The 17,473-nt window shown below is 41.6% G+C and overlaps 1 protein-coding gene across 1 annotated transcript; it reads right to left on the bottom strand.

Annotated features, from left to right (window-relative positions):
- Window positions 1-1,765: 1,765 nt before the first annotated feature.
- LOC136665177 (myeloid-associated differentiation marker-like) lies at window positions 1,766-2,611 on the bottom strand. The gene has a single exon (XM_066642766.1). It carries the CDS (start codon window positions 2,609-2,611, stop codon window positions 1,766-1,768), a length of 846 nt encoding a protein of 281 aa, XP_066498863.1.
- Window positions 2,612-17,473: the final 14,862 nt, after the last annotated feature.

A 17,473-nucleotide genomic window follows, 5' to 3' on the forward strand; every position in this document is an offset into this window, starting at 1 on the left:
CTGGAGAAGAGAATGTAATGTTCCTTTAAGTAACACCACTGCTGTAGCTTTAATGTTGGTACCTTTAGTGACCAATACCTTTTTTTCTGAGAGTGTACTGTGGGAAACTTAAATTAGAAAGTTAGTTCTGCGTAGCACTGACCTCGTCTCAGCGGAGAGTGGTGATTGGTCGTTTAACAGAGCTCATGTTTAAGCGTGCACTTACACATTACATACATTGTACATTCCCGCATTTTAGAGTGTCCTTCCCTGTATTTTAGAATTAGTTCCCACGCATTAGAGTGTACTTTCCCATGCTTTAGAATATAAACAATGTTTTTTAACCCTTTGCTCACGGCAGCTGAGCAATTTCTTAAGCATGTGAGTTTTGGAAACTTCACCCCCACTCTAGGGATTTCGTGTGCTTATGTCTTCTACTTCACAGTATGATTGTGAATACGAACTGAAAGAGAAAACAGCTCTTAGTAGATGTGCTGGTCCAGCACTGCACCAAATTTACACCTTTAAGTGCCCAGCTGTGGAAGGCTTGTAGTGTCATCTGTAAGTGCTTATCCAGTTCAGGGTCACGGTGGGTCCGGAGCCTACCTGGAATCATTGGGTGCAAGGCAGGAATACACCCAAGAGAGGGTGTCAGATCTTCATAGGGTGACACACACACACACTCACACCTATGGACACCTCTGAGTCACCAATTCACTTACTAACGTGTGTTTTTTCGTGGACTGTGAGAGGAAACCCGAGCCCAAACCAAAAAAATAAATAATAACAATAAACAATAAGAAATCAGGGATTAAACATTTTAAAGCATTTAAAAATCTGTGTATTTATCTATTATAATATAAACACATATTTGCCTTCAACACACGTCTATTGGTCGTAGATCATTTGCGACAAGATACATTTTTCCAGACAAATTCTTAGTGGGATGAAGCTAACACATGAATTTAAATATATTCTGATACTCCATCATTTCTGGATATTTTTAATTATGTGACAACTGATGAAAAAGGGAAATAAAATAAGCCATTGGACTAAACAATGTTACTGAGTGTAGTTATGAGTAGAATTCCTGCATTTTATATAAGATCCATCTTCATATAACACAGGACTTTATCGTTAAAGACTTTTAGAACAGGCTTATTTCAGTCATTAAACATTTACAGTGGCGTTGTACTTTGACTGAAAGTCTGATTAAACACAGGGACTTTTGACATTTGGCACACGGTGATTATGGTACGAAATTAAAAATAATCAAAGAAAGAAAAGAATCAGTTGAAAAGCAACTGCATTAAAAATGATTGCAGTTCAGATCAAAACAAATAGGAAATAAGGTCAAATATTAATATGTGAACACACACTGTGGTGTAGAGCCGTTAGTTTTAATTATACATTCAAACTAAACATGAATAATGATTAACATCAACCGCTGCTGCAGAACAAAGTCAGAAAAAAGATACTGTGCAGGGACCTGTTTCAAACAATGTACCGTCAAATGTTCTGTAAATGTGCATTACATTCTTTTCCAGCTTTCATTATAGAACACGTTTAAGTATTTTATATCATACCCTCGTTGGTACCATTCAGCGACTTGAAAGATACCAGGCCCGAGACAGTTTGAGGGAGTACATCGCTCCAAAAATATTAATGATATCATCAATATTGTCTTTACAGTTATGACAAAAATAACCCATGCTTTTACTTCACGTATTTGAGTGGTGTTCTTGTTAATATTTGCAGGATTCTGTGAAGGTTTTGCCCCTCCCTCCTACCGGAAACTGAGATTAAAGACTAGTTTTATCGAGTAGATGGCATCAAAAATGTAGACAACGACATTAAATGCGGTCAAGAAGGACACCACGACCAATTTATCCCAGCTGCAGAAATAACAGTCAATTGGGCGTGGTTTGTTTTCAAAGGCGTACAATGGCCATATAACCACAACAGTCAGGTACATCACTGCAGCAAGGATGTTGTACACGGTAACTACCTTGTCAAAAGGGAGGGGAAAGGCTGAAACCAGCTGCCCAATTGTAAGTAGGATGATGAGCAGAGCAAAGATGAAGCACAGTGAATAGACTGCTACACACCACTGAAGCCCTGGTAGCGTATACTGTGAAGAATCCAAGGAGGTAAATATGATACAAGCTACAAACGTCTCCACAATCTTCAAAAGGCCAGAGACAGTGGAAAGAAAGCCACTTATTTCCCCAGGTCTTTTGTGAACTAACCAGACTTCCACAGCATACAGCACTACACAGGTCCAGGACACCACCGACGCAGCAATGTCCTTGATGCAGGAGGGGCAGGTGTACAAAGCAGGGTAGATGATCGAGGAGGCTAGAAGCATAAGTGTGGCCAGCATGGCAAAGGCCGTGGTGAAGTCATCCCAGGAGACAGGCACTTTAACGCTGAGCCTGGTGAACTCCAGGATGAGGATGAAAAGAGTCATGAAACAGCAGAAGCACCAAGTGAACATGCACCAGTGCCAGTATGAGGAGTAGCGGGGACCCACAGAGGCCACAAGGCTGAAGCAGATGCATGTAAGGACAAATTCAAAGATCCTCACGATTCCAACTGGCAACGTTAGTGACCTGAAATCCACAGACAGCATGGTGATCTCTGAATGTGCTGTCGTCACACCAATCCGTTTCACTTTCTCCTCATCGGTAGAGAACACCTTCTTCTGAAATCAATAGAGTCCTTTGCAGCTGTGATGGTTTATCCATTAATGATTATATTCCATCAAGTCTCTCTCCTTGTATCAGAGACAGACTGCAGGAGTGAACAGATTTTACTCCCAGAATATCCCCAGTGTCCTTTCAGACTGGGCGTAGACGTTTCTTCCGTGTTGGTGGCTACATAAGATCCCTTAACACACCGTCTTCATATTATCAGCTCTTTTTTTTATGACCTAGTTATTCATTGGTGCCTGATCCATTCTTATCTTATCTGAGAAGAATCTGACTTGAGTCAAAACTCAAACTTTACACTTGTGTTTAAATAAATTGGGCATTTGTGAAGCTTAAGAGATGATCTTTACAACTACAACACGCTCTTTAACCTCTCTTTTCTGTCAAATATTTTAAATCTTTTCCCATTTAACCACATGTTTTTTTAGGTCTATAAACTTTTCGCCATAATATATTTCAGTTTTACTTTTGTTATCCTGCGTTAAACTATTTAAAAAAGAAAATCCCTACTGTTTTCACTGGTTTTACCTGCCAGGTCTTTGGAAGAAGTTACAGAAGCTGTAGCATTGTGCTCAACACTGTCTGTGAGGAGTGTGGTGTTCTCTCTGTGTCTGCGTGGGTTTCCTCCGGGTGACTGTCTGTGAGGAGTGTGGTGTGTTCTCTCTGTGTCTGCGTAGGTTTCCTCCTGGTGACTGTCTGTGAGGAGTGTGGTGTGTTCTCTCTGTGTCTGCGTGGGTTTCCTCCGGGTGACTGTCTGTGAGGAGTGTGGTGTGTTCTCTCTGTGTCTGTGTGGGTTTCCTCCGGGTGACTGTCTGTGAGGAGTGTGGTGTGTTCTCTCTGTGTCTGCGTGGATTTCCTCCGGGTGACTGTCTGTGAGGAGTGTGGTGTGTTCTCTCTGTGTCTGCGTGGGTTTCCTCCGGGTGACAGTCTGTGAGGAGTGTGGTGTGTTCTCCCTGTGTCTGCGTGGGAAAAAAGGGGAAAGCTGTTCAGAAGGAAATATTGCATCCTTTCTAAATTTTTATGTCTCATGGTGATTAGTGTTTTGCAATGACCCGGGAAAATGGACGCTGGAGGAAGGCTTTTCAACATTTTCTGGCCATTTATGTACACACAAAAACATGAATAAAAACCAAAATGAACAGTTTCAGCTTAACCATCAAAGAAAACAAATCCTTCTCCTCTTCCTTCCTCCTCTCAGTTGTACATTAGGGCCACACCAACAGATAATGAGTCAGCCTTAGCATGAGACATGAGACAGCATGGCTCAAAGCTCAGCTCCAAACTCCACCTCCTGGGTCAAAGTTTCCTCTCCTTTCAGGGCTGGTTTCCTTGTCAGGGAGGCGGGGCCCCTCCAGTGGCACAGCTGTAGAGCTCTGTCTGTCCTGTCTATAGGGGATTGTGGTACAATATGTCTTCTGACTTGTTGTAATTACTGCATACGGAGAAGCAGCCTTGGGGTTTGTAATAGTAGTGAATCAGTAAATCAGCCATGAATCAGTTCCATTACATATCCAAGAGTTGGTGAAAAGGGACGACCGATGCCACAGATAACAATCTACAATGAGTGGAGTGGGAGTCAGTAGATGTTAGTAGAGGGAATAGAGGGCAGAGATCTGGTCTTGAGGCAGGTGAGCAGGAGACCCAGGTCAGTCTTACATTAGCATTGTGTCAGACAGGAGGGCAGTCATTCACACGGAAGAGAGTAGAGAGTTTGGACCAGATTTGCTTGGATTTATGGAATATTATTCCAAAGTTAGGAGGGCTCTAGAAGACATTGCTGTGTCTGATCCACTAGTAGCACTGCAACACACCATCATCATGTTAGTGCCAGTGCAGTGCAAACTATGATGCACCATATATATATATATATATATATACACAGGGGTTAGTCAATGAACGTGAAACACCTGTCATTGTAGTGTGGGAAGTTTCAGGGCTAAACTGGAGCAGCCTGGTGGACAATCTTCATTAACTCCACACTGCACCAGTAAGACCATGTGCATCCAATGGTTCAAACATTGTGTCCTGAAGGCGGTGCCGTGTATCAGGACGACAACGCACCAATACACACAGCGAGACTGGTGAAAGACTGGTTTGATGAACATGAAAGTGAAGTTGAACATCTCCCATGGCCTGCACAGTCACCAGATCTAAATATTATTGAGACACTTTGGGGTGTTTTGGAGGAGTGAGTCAGGAAACGTTTTCCTCCACCAGCATCACGTAGAGACCTGGCCACTATCCTGCAAGAAGAACGGCTTCAAATCCCTCTGACCACTGTGCAGGACTTGTGTATGTCATTCCCAAGACGAACTGACGCTGTATCGGCCGCAAAAGGAGGTCCTACACCACACTAATACATTACTGTGGTCTAAAACCAGGTGTTTCACTTTCATTGTCCAACCCCTGTACATATATATATATATATAGGCAGTTTGTCCAGTGATGGTGGAAGTGTTGCCTTTGAATGACATAAGCAGTTTCCCAAAGCATTTCATTGTGATGGGCAGGACGTTTTGGCACCGCTATCATGGGGGATGCCTCCTAGTGGGAATATCAGGCAGGGCCAGTTACAGTTTAAAGATGTCCATGAAGCCCTGGGATAGCTGTCTAGCACATGCATGCAGTGGAGGGTGTGAGGGGTTACTGCAGTGAAGATTATGCTGCCTGACAAAGGCCTGTGAAAGAAACATACTCCAGTGTTTTAAAATTTATGTTGTAGAGAGGAGACGGACCCATCTGGCCACACTTTCCCCTTCCGTGTTACTGTTTTCACACGGTGATGAATTGCACATACTTGGGGAGCAGAAATAATGAGAAGTGAGCAGAGTGTCCCAGGTGGGGGAGGGGAACCATTTGTATGGCTCTGCCAAGTTCAGCCCCTTGCACTCATGCACACTTACTCATAAATGTAATGTATTATTCCAGGGAGCAGCTGTATGTGTGAAGACTAATGTCTAAAACATCATGTTAACATGGTTCATCTCTGTGTTGAGGTCCAGAGATGGTGCTCATCCAGTTAGCATGCCAAAGACTGAACATTTGTAAGAAAGATTCTGGGACATCTGGGGCATGGTGGTCAATGTGGGTTTAGCCATAGCTCAGCCTGTAGTCCCTCTTACTTTCCTCGCTCTTGTTTAGGGTCACTGCACCTTGCTGCGTTGCTCAGCGTGAAGGGGTTGGGGTTTGAACAGTCCACAACATTCCTGACATTTCCCACTGCTTATGCAATTACAACCAATATCAAGTAGCATCTGCCAGCTATTTGAGATGCTTGCCTGGAAACAATTAAGCTAATCACTACTTAATAGCAAAATCTGGAGAGACAACTAGCCTAGTGTACACGCACTGCCATCTAGTAAATTATTTATCATGTGGGCTAGAGGACAGAACAAGAACAAGGGGTTAATTCAAGAGATCTGTTAATATACTTTCCTGAAAATGGTATGAAAATGTGACCATGTTTAAGAGAACTCAGGTGTAGAATACACTGTTTATGGTGCTTTTCCACCACATTAGTCTGGCTCTACAGGGCTCGGCTCGGCTTGCTTAAAGCTAGTCGCTTTTCCACAGGCAGGGCTCCCCCATGAAATGGAGCAAACCCTGTTTCTAACAGGAATCGCTGGCTTTGAGGACCACAACAACGATGACGGTAAAGTCAGGCGCTGTTTACTCATCGTGAATTTGCGTGAGTTCGAGATTTTACAAGCGGCGGTGTGTGCTGGATTTGAATGAGCTCCGCAATTCCTGGTAGTAGACATCTCTCTGGCCAATCAGCGCTCTGCAGGGTATACACATCACCATTTAGTACCTCCTCAGCATGGTTACTGAAGACCTACCCGGTTCCAGGGACCTGGACCAGATTTGGCCAGTGGAAAAGCAAAAGAGACATGCCGAGCCGAGTAGCGTCATGTTGGTTCTATGCAGTGGAAAAGTGCAATTAGATTATAGGTCATTCGTTTATAGATATTGATTAAATCTGGGCCCCTGCTGAGTTCGAGTGACGTTCTCCCAGGGAGGAACAGGCTGGCTTCAACGGCGGCTGGATATGGGTTGTTTCAGGGATAAGCCGTGAGCGGTATCTCTCTCCCCAGTATCAGGAGGAGGCCTCCAGCTGTAGGCACAAGCCAAACAGTCGAAAGTGGAGCTGGTTTGGAACAAAGTGTTTCTTCCTCTGTTCAAGACCTTGTCTCAAACCCCATGCTCCATTAAGAGCTCTGAGCCTTACATCGTGTCAAACTCAGAACTGCGTGTCTCGTCGAGTCACGGTGGAGCTCCTACTGTCCAGGTCACAGCAGTATGTTCCTGTGCTCCTGTTTGCTATGTGTTTTTTAAATATCCTTTTTCTGTTATGCATTTTGTTCATTTTGTAGTTACTGTTTGGTTGTCTTGTCCTGTGTTTTTTTTTTCTGTATTTATGTGAGGTTTCTCTGTGTTTTCCCTGTTTGTGTTTTGTTCTTTGGTCTTTACCCCCCTCCTCAACAACCACCTTTGGGTTTCTGGATGGCACATTTGGAAGCTGCACTATTATTTGAGGGGTGATATCATTTGATGTCCCTGTCTGTGCACATCACTTGTTCAGTCCTGTTTTCCCTGTCTTCTCTTTCCTGCTCTGTTCCCTAGCCACACTCTACACCCAGAGCCCAGAGTTTTCACAGGTGTTTCCTATCCTACCCATAGGCTGACTCTGTGTTCTTGTGGTTGTGGTTCATTGTCATGTTTGAGGTGTGTACAGGTTCCCGTCGTGGTCTTTAGTGGTTGTTTTTGTGACCAGTAAATTCCCATCTCAGCATATGCTTCTATCTCTGCTTCTCCTTCTCTCTAAATATGACAACCACAAAGTAAAACAAATAAAGAACCTATGGTTTAGTCATATATCTCTAAGAGGTAAACATGTATATTAACATTTATTTGTAAATTACAAATTACCTTACAGGGGCGGCACGGTGGTGCAGCAGGTAGGTGACGTAGTCACACAGCTCCAGGGACCTGGAGGTTGTGGGTTCGATTCCCGCTCCGGGTGACTGTCTGTGAGGAGTGTGGTGTGTTCTCCCTGTGTCTGTGTGGGTTTCCTCCGGGTGACTGTCTGTGAGGAGTGTGGTGTGTTCTCCCTGTGTCTGTGTGGGTTTCCTCCGGGTGACTGTCTGTGAGGAGTGTGGTGTGTTCTCTCTGTGTCTGCGTAGATTTCCTCCAAGTGTGGTGTGTTCTCCCTGTGTCTGCGTGGGTTTCCTCCGGGTGACTGTCTGTGAGGAGTGTGGTGTGTTCTCCCTGTGTCTGTGTGGGTTTCCTCCGGGTGACTGTCTGTGAGGAGTGTGGTGTGTTCTCTCTGTGTCTGCGTAGATTTCCTCCAAGTGTGGTGTGTTCTCCCTGTGTCCACGTGGGTTTCCTCCGGGTGACTGTCTGTGAGGAGTGTGGTGTGTTCTCCCTGTGTCTGCGTGGGTTTCCTCCAGGTGACTGTCTGTTAGGAGTGTGTTGTGTTCTCCCTGTGTCTGCGTGGGTTTCCTCCGGGTGACTGTCTGTGAGGAGTGTGGTGTGTTCTCCCTGTGTCCACGTGGGTTTCCTCCAGGTGACTGTCTGTGAGGAGTGTGTTGTGTTCTCCCTGTGTCTGCGTGGGTTTCCTCCGGGTGACTGTCTGTGAGGAGTGTGGTGTGTTTTCCCTGTGTCTGCGTGGGTTTCCTCCGGGTGACTGTCTGTGAGGAGTGTGGTGTGTTCTCCCTGTGCCTGCGTGGGTTTCCTCCTGGTGCTCCAGTTTCCTCCCACAGTCCAAAAACACTGACTGTGTGTGTGTGCTGCCCTGTGAAGGACTGGCGCCCCCTCCAGGGTGTATCCCCGCCTTGCGCCCAATGATTTTGGGTAGGCTCTGGACCCACCGCAACCCTGAACTGGATAAGGGTTACAGTGAATGAATGAATGAAATTGCCTTTATACTTCCAACCCTGCCAAAAATTCACCAAAACAATTGAACATTTTAAATATAATTTAAATTCTAAAACATAACATGTGAATAATCAATACAGTTAAATATTTTAAAAACTTGTTTGAATGTTGTACTTTAAAATGCGAATTAATTTATTTGTTCATTCATTCATTCATTGTCTGTAACCGTTTTCCAGTTCAGGGCGGCTGTGGGTCCGGTGTCTACCCAGAATCACTTGGTGCATGACCGGAACCCAAACCTTGAGGGGGCGCCAGTCCTTCACAGGGCAAAATGCGATTACATGTTGTTAAATGTTTATATATATATATATATATATATATATATATATATATATATATATATATATGTTTTATTCTGGCTGTTAGATTTGGCCAAAATATTATTAGTCATATTATTATTATTATTATTATTAACTTCTGGTTCACCCACCAGTTAATGCTATTCATGGACAGACAGCTGCTGCCTAAACACGCAACTCTCACCAGCATGGGAGAGAGGACTCTAGCCTCCAGGCCACAGCGCCAGAGCTGGAAGAGAGACAGTTAAATAGACCTGCAGATAAAAATGTAGTGTCCAGATGGATTTAGTGCACTCTGTAAATAAATCACATTGGGTTAACTTACACCGGTGTGTGTATATGTGTATGTCTCTGTCAGTCTCACTCTTCTAATCATCAGCCACAGGCTGAGATCACAAACTTGGATATTAAAGTGTTCTGTGAAGCTGTACTACGTTGTTGAAATGTGGTACCATAGTGAACTTTTATATGTACAGCCACCTAAATAAAAGAGTAGGTTGTAAAAGTACACATCAAAACATGAGTGGGGATTAAAGGCAAATAAGCTTTAAACAATAGTCCTGTCCCCGCCATTTGTTTCACCTTTTTTATTATTCATGTTCATTATTTGGAGCGCAAATAATAGCAGTAAGCTTACATCTTATAATGCACCCGAGGGAAACAAAACTATTATGAAATACACATTAAACCAATTTAAATTGAGGGTGTTAACATGCACAGACCTGCTAATTAGCACATATCGAGCACAGGGAATGCAGTCGTGCAGTCAGCAATATCTAGTTTCTTTTGTAGACATTCCACTTTCAAACATTTAAACGTGAGGTAAACAGAACATACTGCATAATCTAGTATGAGACCTACGCTATCCCTGGATGAAAAACAAAAAACAAGTTGTATAGTTCGTTTGCTAGCCATAGCAAGTTCCGGCCACTTGAAAATGAAATGTCAGGAATCCTAGCCAACTGTCAATAAATATAAGAACTTTACTCACTCAAATAAACGTTTTTTAGGAGACATATGTGTGTAGATCAATGTCCAAGACTTGTTTGACTTTGAAATAAAATGTGTTTTTAGATAAAAACACTATTGTTTAAGTAGGTGCCAATACTGCTAAGATTCTTGGCGCCCCCTAACTTCAGCCACCTCCCCTGCTTGTGACAGTCAAACGAGACAGTTGCTCCCACATTCAGTGGTTTTGAGAGGTTCACAACGAGATTACGTTTGTCCTGTGTTGGTATCCGTACTCTACATGTAAGGACTACAATGGCGGTAGATTTTCCCCTCAGAGAAAAGGAAGCTAACCGCTAAGCTAACTTTTACACTGAGGTAAATATCTGTCGTGAAATGGAAATGTGTTGTGTTCCACATGCAGTTTTGCACACAAAGAATTACAATACTGTTAGAGATATTTAAATATCGTTTAGATGTGTGATATCCCACAAGACTGATGTTTAAATGCCCTACTAAGGCGTGAACTTACGTTTTATTGTTTTACCCCCTGCGATTGCCGGAGAGAGAGCGGAATTGCACCATATACGGCAGTGGCTGGAAATAGTGGACGGTCTGAGTTAGGAGGAATACTGATAGCTAACTCGCTAGTTTTGTAGGTCTGTTGTGCTTGTATGAGTGGATCAGACACAGCAGTGCTGCTGAAGTTTTTTAACACTCTCTGTCCACTGTATAATGTACACCTATCTCTTTGGTCCACCTTGTAGATGTAAAGTCAGAGAACGTAGGTTGTGTTGCAGCACAGTGAAGTCATCCTCATACTGCACAGTTTGTGTTGGTCCTTCATTGGTGGTCACAGAACACTGCCCACAGTAAGAATGTAACAAGCTACATAGAAGCACAGGATTTTTATTGTTTGCACTAGCTATTGAGCATCTTGCTGAATTTATCCAAGCTCATAGAGTGATTTCCGGATATAATACCAAGGATAATATAATTTTTTATATGCTGATGATGTCCTCTTGTTTGTTTCAGACCACAAAGTCAGCATCCCAAACATTCCTAACTACTGTGGATAATTTTCTGGATATAGGACAAATTGGAATAAAGGTTAGCTAACGCAGAACTAGCTTTCTCTTTAAATTTCCAATAGTAAAGAATTCATTGCCATCCATTTAGAAGCAATACAACCATCCCTTCAATTATTAACTCTCTGCACGAACAAAAGCCTATAATGTGTATTTGGAGACAGTTAAGGTCACACTTCAGACTCAGGAGCTATGTTATGTTATGTATGTTATACTTTATATTACAGCAACACCCACCCCCCTTTATTTTTTTGTCCTTTAGTTTGGATGGAGCATTTGTCACGTTGAGAACCTCGGCGAAACACACTGTTGCAGATTTATATTTGAAAAGGGATTTTGCCTCCTTTCAGCAGCTGCAGGAGAAATATAATTTACCTGTAATGCATTTTTTCTGACATCTGCAGGTCAGAAACTATGTGAAAACACTTATCTGATTTTGCCACTGCTGAAATGGATGATCTTGATATGTGTCAAACTGGGCGTAGAAGTTACAGGGGTGATTTTTCAAAGCTTTAAACCAGCAGCTATGAAGATAATAAAAACTGTGTAGAAAGACGAATTAGGCGTCAAAATACCCCATATCCTTAGATACAAACATAACTCTCCTGTTAATGCTGCGCAGTTTAAATGATTCCAATTCCAAAAACTATTCACAGCTTTCTCAGACATACTGTACTTGGAGAGCTTTTAGAGCCAGATCCAATTTAATTTACATAGAGGTTTGCAATGCTAGTGTTTTTGTTTATTGATTTACTGTAAAGTATTTAGCTGTTTAGCTGCTGTTGCATCGTTTATTTTTTGTTTGTTTGTCTTTTATAATGTTTTTGTTTTATTTTATGTATTATCAAACTTATCACACCTTCATTTGAATTGTTATTTTTAGTTCATAAAGAAAACCAGAAAGAGAATTATGTATGAGGGGACTGACCTAAGGGCTATGTGTTTTGTCTCCAGTATTTTAATCCTGTTTATACAAGGAAAGCCTTTTGTTCCACTGATCTGACACCTGGAACATTAACACTGACAAAATCATTTTTCATACCTTTTATGTAACATGAAACTACACTTACATACATTACATTTAGGGCATTTAGCAGATGCTCTTATCCAGAGAGGCTTACAGATTTGCTTTGCTGTTTACTCAGAAAACTTTAGCTGGTTTGTACAGGCTAGAATCCAAAATATATCTCAAATCTAAATGCTGCCAAATACAGTATGGATACCTAGATACACAATGCTCACATACTACATTTTGCCTGACTGTCAAATAAAGTAAGACATAAGTACAATATTAAGCTATTAATAAGTGTGAGATAAGTGCTTATTTAAGTACTCTTGAAAGAGACGTATCTTCAGATGGCGTTTAAAGACAGCAAGAAACTCTGTTCAGAGACCCTGGGAAAGTGCTGCTGTATTCTGGATTGGTTACAAAGGTCTGATGGTACACAACCAGAAGGACGTTGCAGTAGTCCAGTCTTGAAATGTTGAGCGACTGAAAAAGCACCTGTGTGGCCTCTCTAGAAAGAAAAGGTACTATTCTCAGGATGTTGTAAAGGAGAACTCAACATGACCATGTCATGACCATGAACAATAGCTGGACATCCACAACTACATCAAGGATGTGTGCTTCTGATGATGGACTGACCTGCATTTTCTCAAAGGAGAAGGCAACATCATGGTGAAGAGTTTTGTTTCCAGGTAAGTAAAGCAGCTCAGTCTTGCTGGTGATGAGTTTCAGGTGATGCCCTGCTCCAGTGAGAGCAGTCTATGTAGAGTGTGGCAGTTTGACGCCAGAATGATTTGGACCTTGTAGTTTGTTCTGAGTGCGAGACAACGTAGAATATGTAGATACTGGTCTCTATTTGCTAATGTCTAGGCTTCTTCAATATGGGGACCACTCTGGCATTCTTGGTGGTACATGAAGGAGATGTTTAAGGTGACAGCGATGAAAGGAAAGCCGTCTGGAGCAATCATCTAAAATAGCATTAATTGTACAGGGTCTAGTGGACATGTGGATGGATTGTTAGATGTGAGAAGCTGTAATATGTCATCTGTGGATAAAGGAGAGAAACAAGACAGAGAAGTGGGGGGAGGAGGAGTAAGATGGGGCCTGGTGGAAAGGACTGACTGATCTTGTCAACCTTCTCCTCATAAAAGGTACCAACATCTTATAGGTAGTGGGTAGTGAGTGGGAGGGTTCAGGAGAGATGAGAAAATGTATCATGCAGGGCACAGCAAACAGAGACTGAGGTATAAAATACAGGATGTAAAAGGACAGATGGATTATACTGGTGCAAAAACACAACGTGGAAATGTAGATGGTTTAACACATTTTCACAAATTAGTGTGTTCTTGTTAATCTTCACTTTCCTTGCGGCTGAGGTGGGCACAATTGTTAAGGATGGAAATGTGGAGGAAAATGAGGATTTAGAAGAGAAGGAGCATTTTTGGTTGTAACTGCCTAAACCTGAAATCTTTAGATTTAACTATGAATCATTGGACTACACATTTAGAGTCAAGTAGAAAACACACATGCCTCAATTATCTGGAAGAAGGTGAAGCTTTGATCTGTTCTTCAATGGTCAGGGCAAAATGTACATAAAAGTTGGAAACACCAGTCCAGTTTTCCAATCCAAAGGCACTGTCCTCAATGTCCACAAAATACTGTAGAAGCTGTTAACCAAGACATCCCCCCAGTATCAAGGGCCTTCAGCAATTCCAGGCAAATCTCATCCACCCCAGGGGCCTTGCCACTGAAAAGCGTTCTAACTACTGCAGTAGTACATCTGCCAATCCAGCACCCAAGACATACAGTATCTCTACCTCCTGAATGAGAGGCAAGACTCTTTGTTTCAGGGGTTCGCCAAAGTGCTCCTTCAAATGCCTGACCATACCCTCAGTTGACTTCAGAAAACAGCTTGGACACTAGCAGACCCTTTCCCCTCCTGAGCTGTTGGAGTGTTGTCTAGAAGTTAATCTCCATGGACTTTCCAAACTCCTTCCCCCACCTGCAGGTTTCACTAAATCAGGAGTTCCTCAAGCTAGCCCCTTGACAACTTGTTGTCCACCACTGGGTTGTGGTTATAACAGGCAACAAGAAGCTACCAAGATAACAGACACATTTGGACCAAATCTGTGCTACTTAAGGGATTTACGGCTCAATTATGTCACTTGCAAATGTTGCATTGGCCATATATCATGAGTCGGGGTTAGACTGGGGTTATGGCACATTTTGTGTGGCCCAGATTTGGTCCACAGCTCACTTTAATTCTGAACAGAGCTTTACTAAAGACATCCATGCACATCTGTACATTACATTACATTTATGGCATTTTGACAGACGCTCTTATCCAGAACGACTTACAAGGTTACAGGTATTACAGGTAGGCCAACGCGGTGTTAGGAGTCTTGCCCAAGGCAGCACAGGCTGGTTAATCAGACCTGAAATCGAACCCAGGTCTCTCACATGTGAGCCAGTTGTGTTACCACTGTACTTGCACACTGGGGGTTATTTATTTCTCAGTTTCTGTAAAGCTGCTTTGTGACACCATCTGGTTTTAAAAAAAGCATTAAACTTGAGACTTTTGAGAAACCAAATTAGAAATGATGGCAAAAGTCAGTCAAAGGAGATCTCTATTATTGGACACTGCCTGAAGTTTACTTACCTAAATAAGTGAGCAAGTCTTCCGGTGTAATTGTTACTCTGTGGAAATTAGCCCCCAGCCTTGCATGTCTCTTTCAAAATATATATCGGCCACCGATGTCTGTCTACAAGTTAATAAGTCTCAAGTTAATGACTTAATATGTCTCCAAATTTCTCAAGCTGTGACTCTTGTCCTGTCCAAAGTGTAATGTTTTGTGTGGCTAAACTGCAGATATTTACCAATGTTAAATACTACCATCGCCAGCTGAACATAATTATACACTTTAGTGGTGTCAGACAACTTAAAAAATGAAAAGGCAAACTTTTGATCCTAAAATATTGATTACTACATGTAAAATATGTACATTTAGATATAGACATAAGACCAGACAAAATGAGCTTAATTTGGTCGACTAAATGAGTGTGTGTGTGTGTGTGTGTGTGTGTGTGTGATGTAAATTATTAAGATTCCTAGTGAACTTTAAGAAGACGTGTGTTTCCTGTCTTTCTGTCTGATCTCATTTGTATCTAGAACAAACTGCAGAGAAATAAAGCTGACATTTTTGTCACTTCCATTCTTTAGGTACAGTAATATCAAAAGTTTATTTATTTATTTATTTTTAGCTCAAAAACACACTACCAACATGTGTTTTGGGAGCATGGGAGGATACCGGAGCACCTGGAGGAGACCCACGCAGACACAGGGAGCACACACCACACTTCTCACAGACAGTCACCCGGAGGAAACCCACACAGACACAGGGAGAACACACCACACTCCTCACAGACAGTCACCCGGAGGAAACCCACGCAGACACACGGAGAACACATCACACTCCTCACAGACAGTCACCCGGAGGAAACCCACGCAGACACAGGGAGAACACACCACACTCCTCACAGACAGTCACCTGAAGCAGGATTCGAACCCACAACCTCCAGGACCCTGGAGCTGTGTGACAGCGACACCTACCTGCTGCACCTCCGTGTCGCCCTGTAATTAAATTATATTATGTAAATAACTCCAGTATACTTCGGTAATGTTCTGTTAATGGCCTTATGGTGCTTATGCGTTTTGAGAGTGCTTTATTTGTATGTGTGTGTGTGTGTCTGTTTGTGTGTGTGTGTGTGTGTGTGTGTGTACAAGGAATATATTACACCATGGTGACCTAAACCTGTTTACACACTCAGATGACATGTGCATATTTGTGAGAATGTTAGTGTAAGGGTGTGGGCAGGGGTAGAGTTATGTAAACTATTGTATTGTCCACTCTTTAAAACATGATTATCACATATGTATACGCTGTATTCACATGCTTAAGTACTAAAAATAGTTACTTGTTACTCTGGGTTATATTTATTTGATCACAGAGTATCAGAGCACTCTAAAAGCACTTGTTTTAAAGTGAAATTAGCACAACAGCAGTAAAAAAGAAGTAAGTAAATGAAAGATGTCAGATGTCACAATGACTTTGCACAGTGAGGCTGAGTGAACAAGGTTGGTTTTGAATGTTTGGGAACCTTCCCTGAGCCTAAGGTAAATTTTATCACTTATTTTACACATCACACATATTTTTAAATGTATATGGTTCATTTCTAATGTACAATGTTTTGTTTACAAACAAACACACTGGTAGTCATATACTGATTGGGCTTGTTTTATTCTAATGCAATTATCTGAAACATATCAATATAATTCAGATGTATTTGTTCACTCTGAGCAAACATTAAAACCATATTTTTTGGTGTTCCACTGAGGTTCTGGCGAATGAGTAATAGACTCTGTCATCATTCGCTTGCACGGCTGTTTGAAGAGTAAGTGTTATGCCTGGCTGTGAAAATTGCAACTACTTCCAGACATTTTTAAAATCTGTGTCATTGTGATGTGCTTTTGCCCAAGAATAAATAAATACAATTTAAAAAATCGACTGCAATTGACCGAACCAGACGCCCAATCATCCGGGAAACTCTGGGTTAGGTCAAACAGGGCTAAGCAGCCATTTTCTTGTAGAGGACGTCTGAGTTTGATTTGAGATTTACCTAATAATAATCATAATGTTCATCCAATCAACTTACACCATGAGATTGACATTTTTGCTGAAATATTTATTCAACAAACTGAGAGATTCTAATTCAATTATCATAAAAACTACTGTGAGAGATTATAATAAAATAAAAATACAGTTTCCTCTCACCACTGTGTTGTTCATACCCCTCTACACATTTAGTTGTTTTATATCTATTCCAAAAAAACAAGGAAATACTAGAATTTTAACGTTTTAAATCGATTACTAGTACAGAGTCTTCCCGTATTAGTAAAAATGAATTAGAAATGCCAGGAAAATATATATATACATTGTTTTTAAACTAGTATGATTTAAAAAAAAATACTTACCCTTCAAGTGAGAAGTAAAGGCACATACTATGCTTTTAAAAGAACACTCATGGCTTCTAATTCCTTGTAGTAAAAATTTGAGGTGACACACAGGCCACACATTCATTCATTCATTCATTCGTGAACTCTTAAACATTAATCATAAAACGATGCTTTTAGTGCCCACACAATGTCCCCTATATACAGCAGCAGCAGCTATATGGGAGTCAACCTCAGTCATCCATCATCATGGAAGAAACACTGTGCCTCTGTAAAACATCATGATCAATCACACTGTAATTTTGTAAATGTAAAATCACAGCATACTCCTATAAAGTGAGGTTTGGTTACATTTTACCAGTTTAAGGCAATACACACTTCCACTACGTTGGGCGCGCTAAATATTTCTCTTAAACTGTGCCATTTTTAAATCTTTATATTGAATGCATTGACAAAAGCATGAATATCAGTTCCAAAATATTGCATATGTAGTT

This window comes from Hoplias malabaricus, chromosome 13, assembly GCF_029633855.1.
Source record: "Hoplias malabaricus isolate fHopMal1 chromosome 13, fHopMal1.hap1, whole genome shotgun sequence".
Lineage (NCBI taxonomy): Eukaryota > Metazoa > Chordata > Actinopteri > Characiformes > Erythrinidae > Hoplias > Hoplias malabaricus.

Bases quoted from the DNA above. Each gene is read 5' to 3' on its own strand.
- LOC136665177 (XM_066642766.1), bottom strand. From the start codon at position 2,611: ATGCTGTCTGTGGATTTCAGGTCACTAACGTTGCCAGTTGGAATCGTG.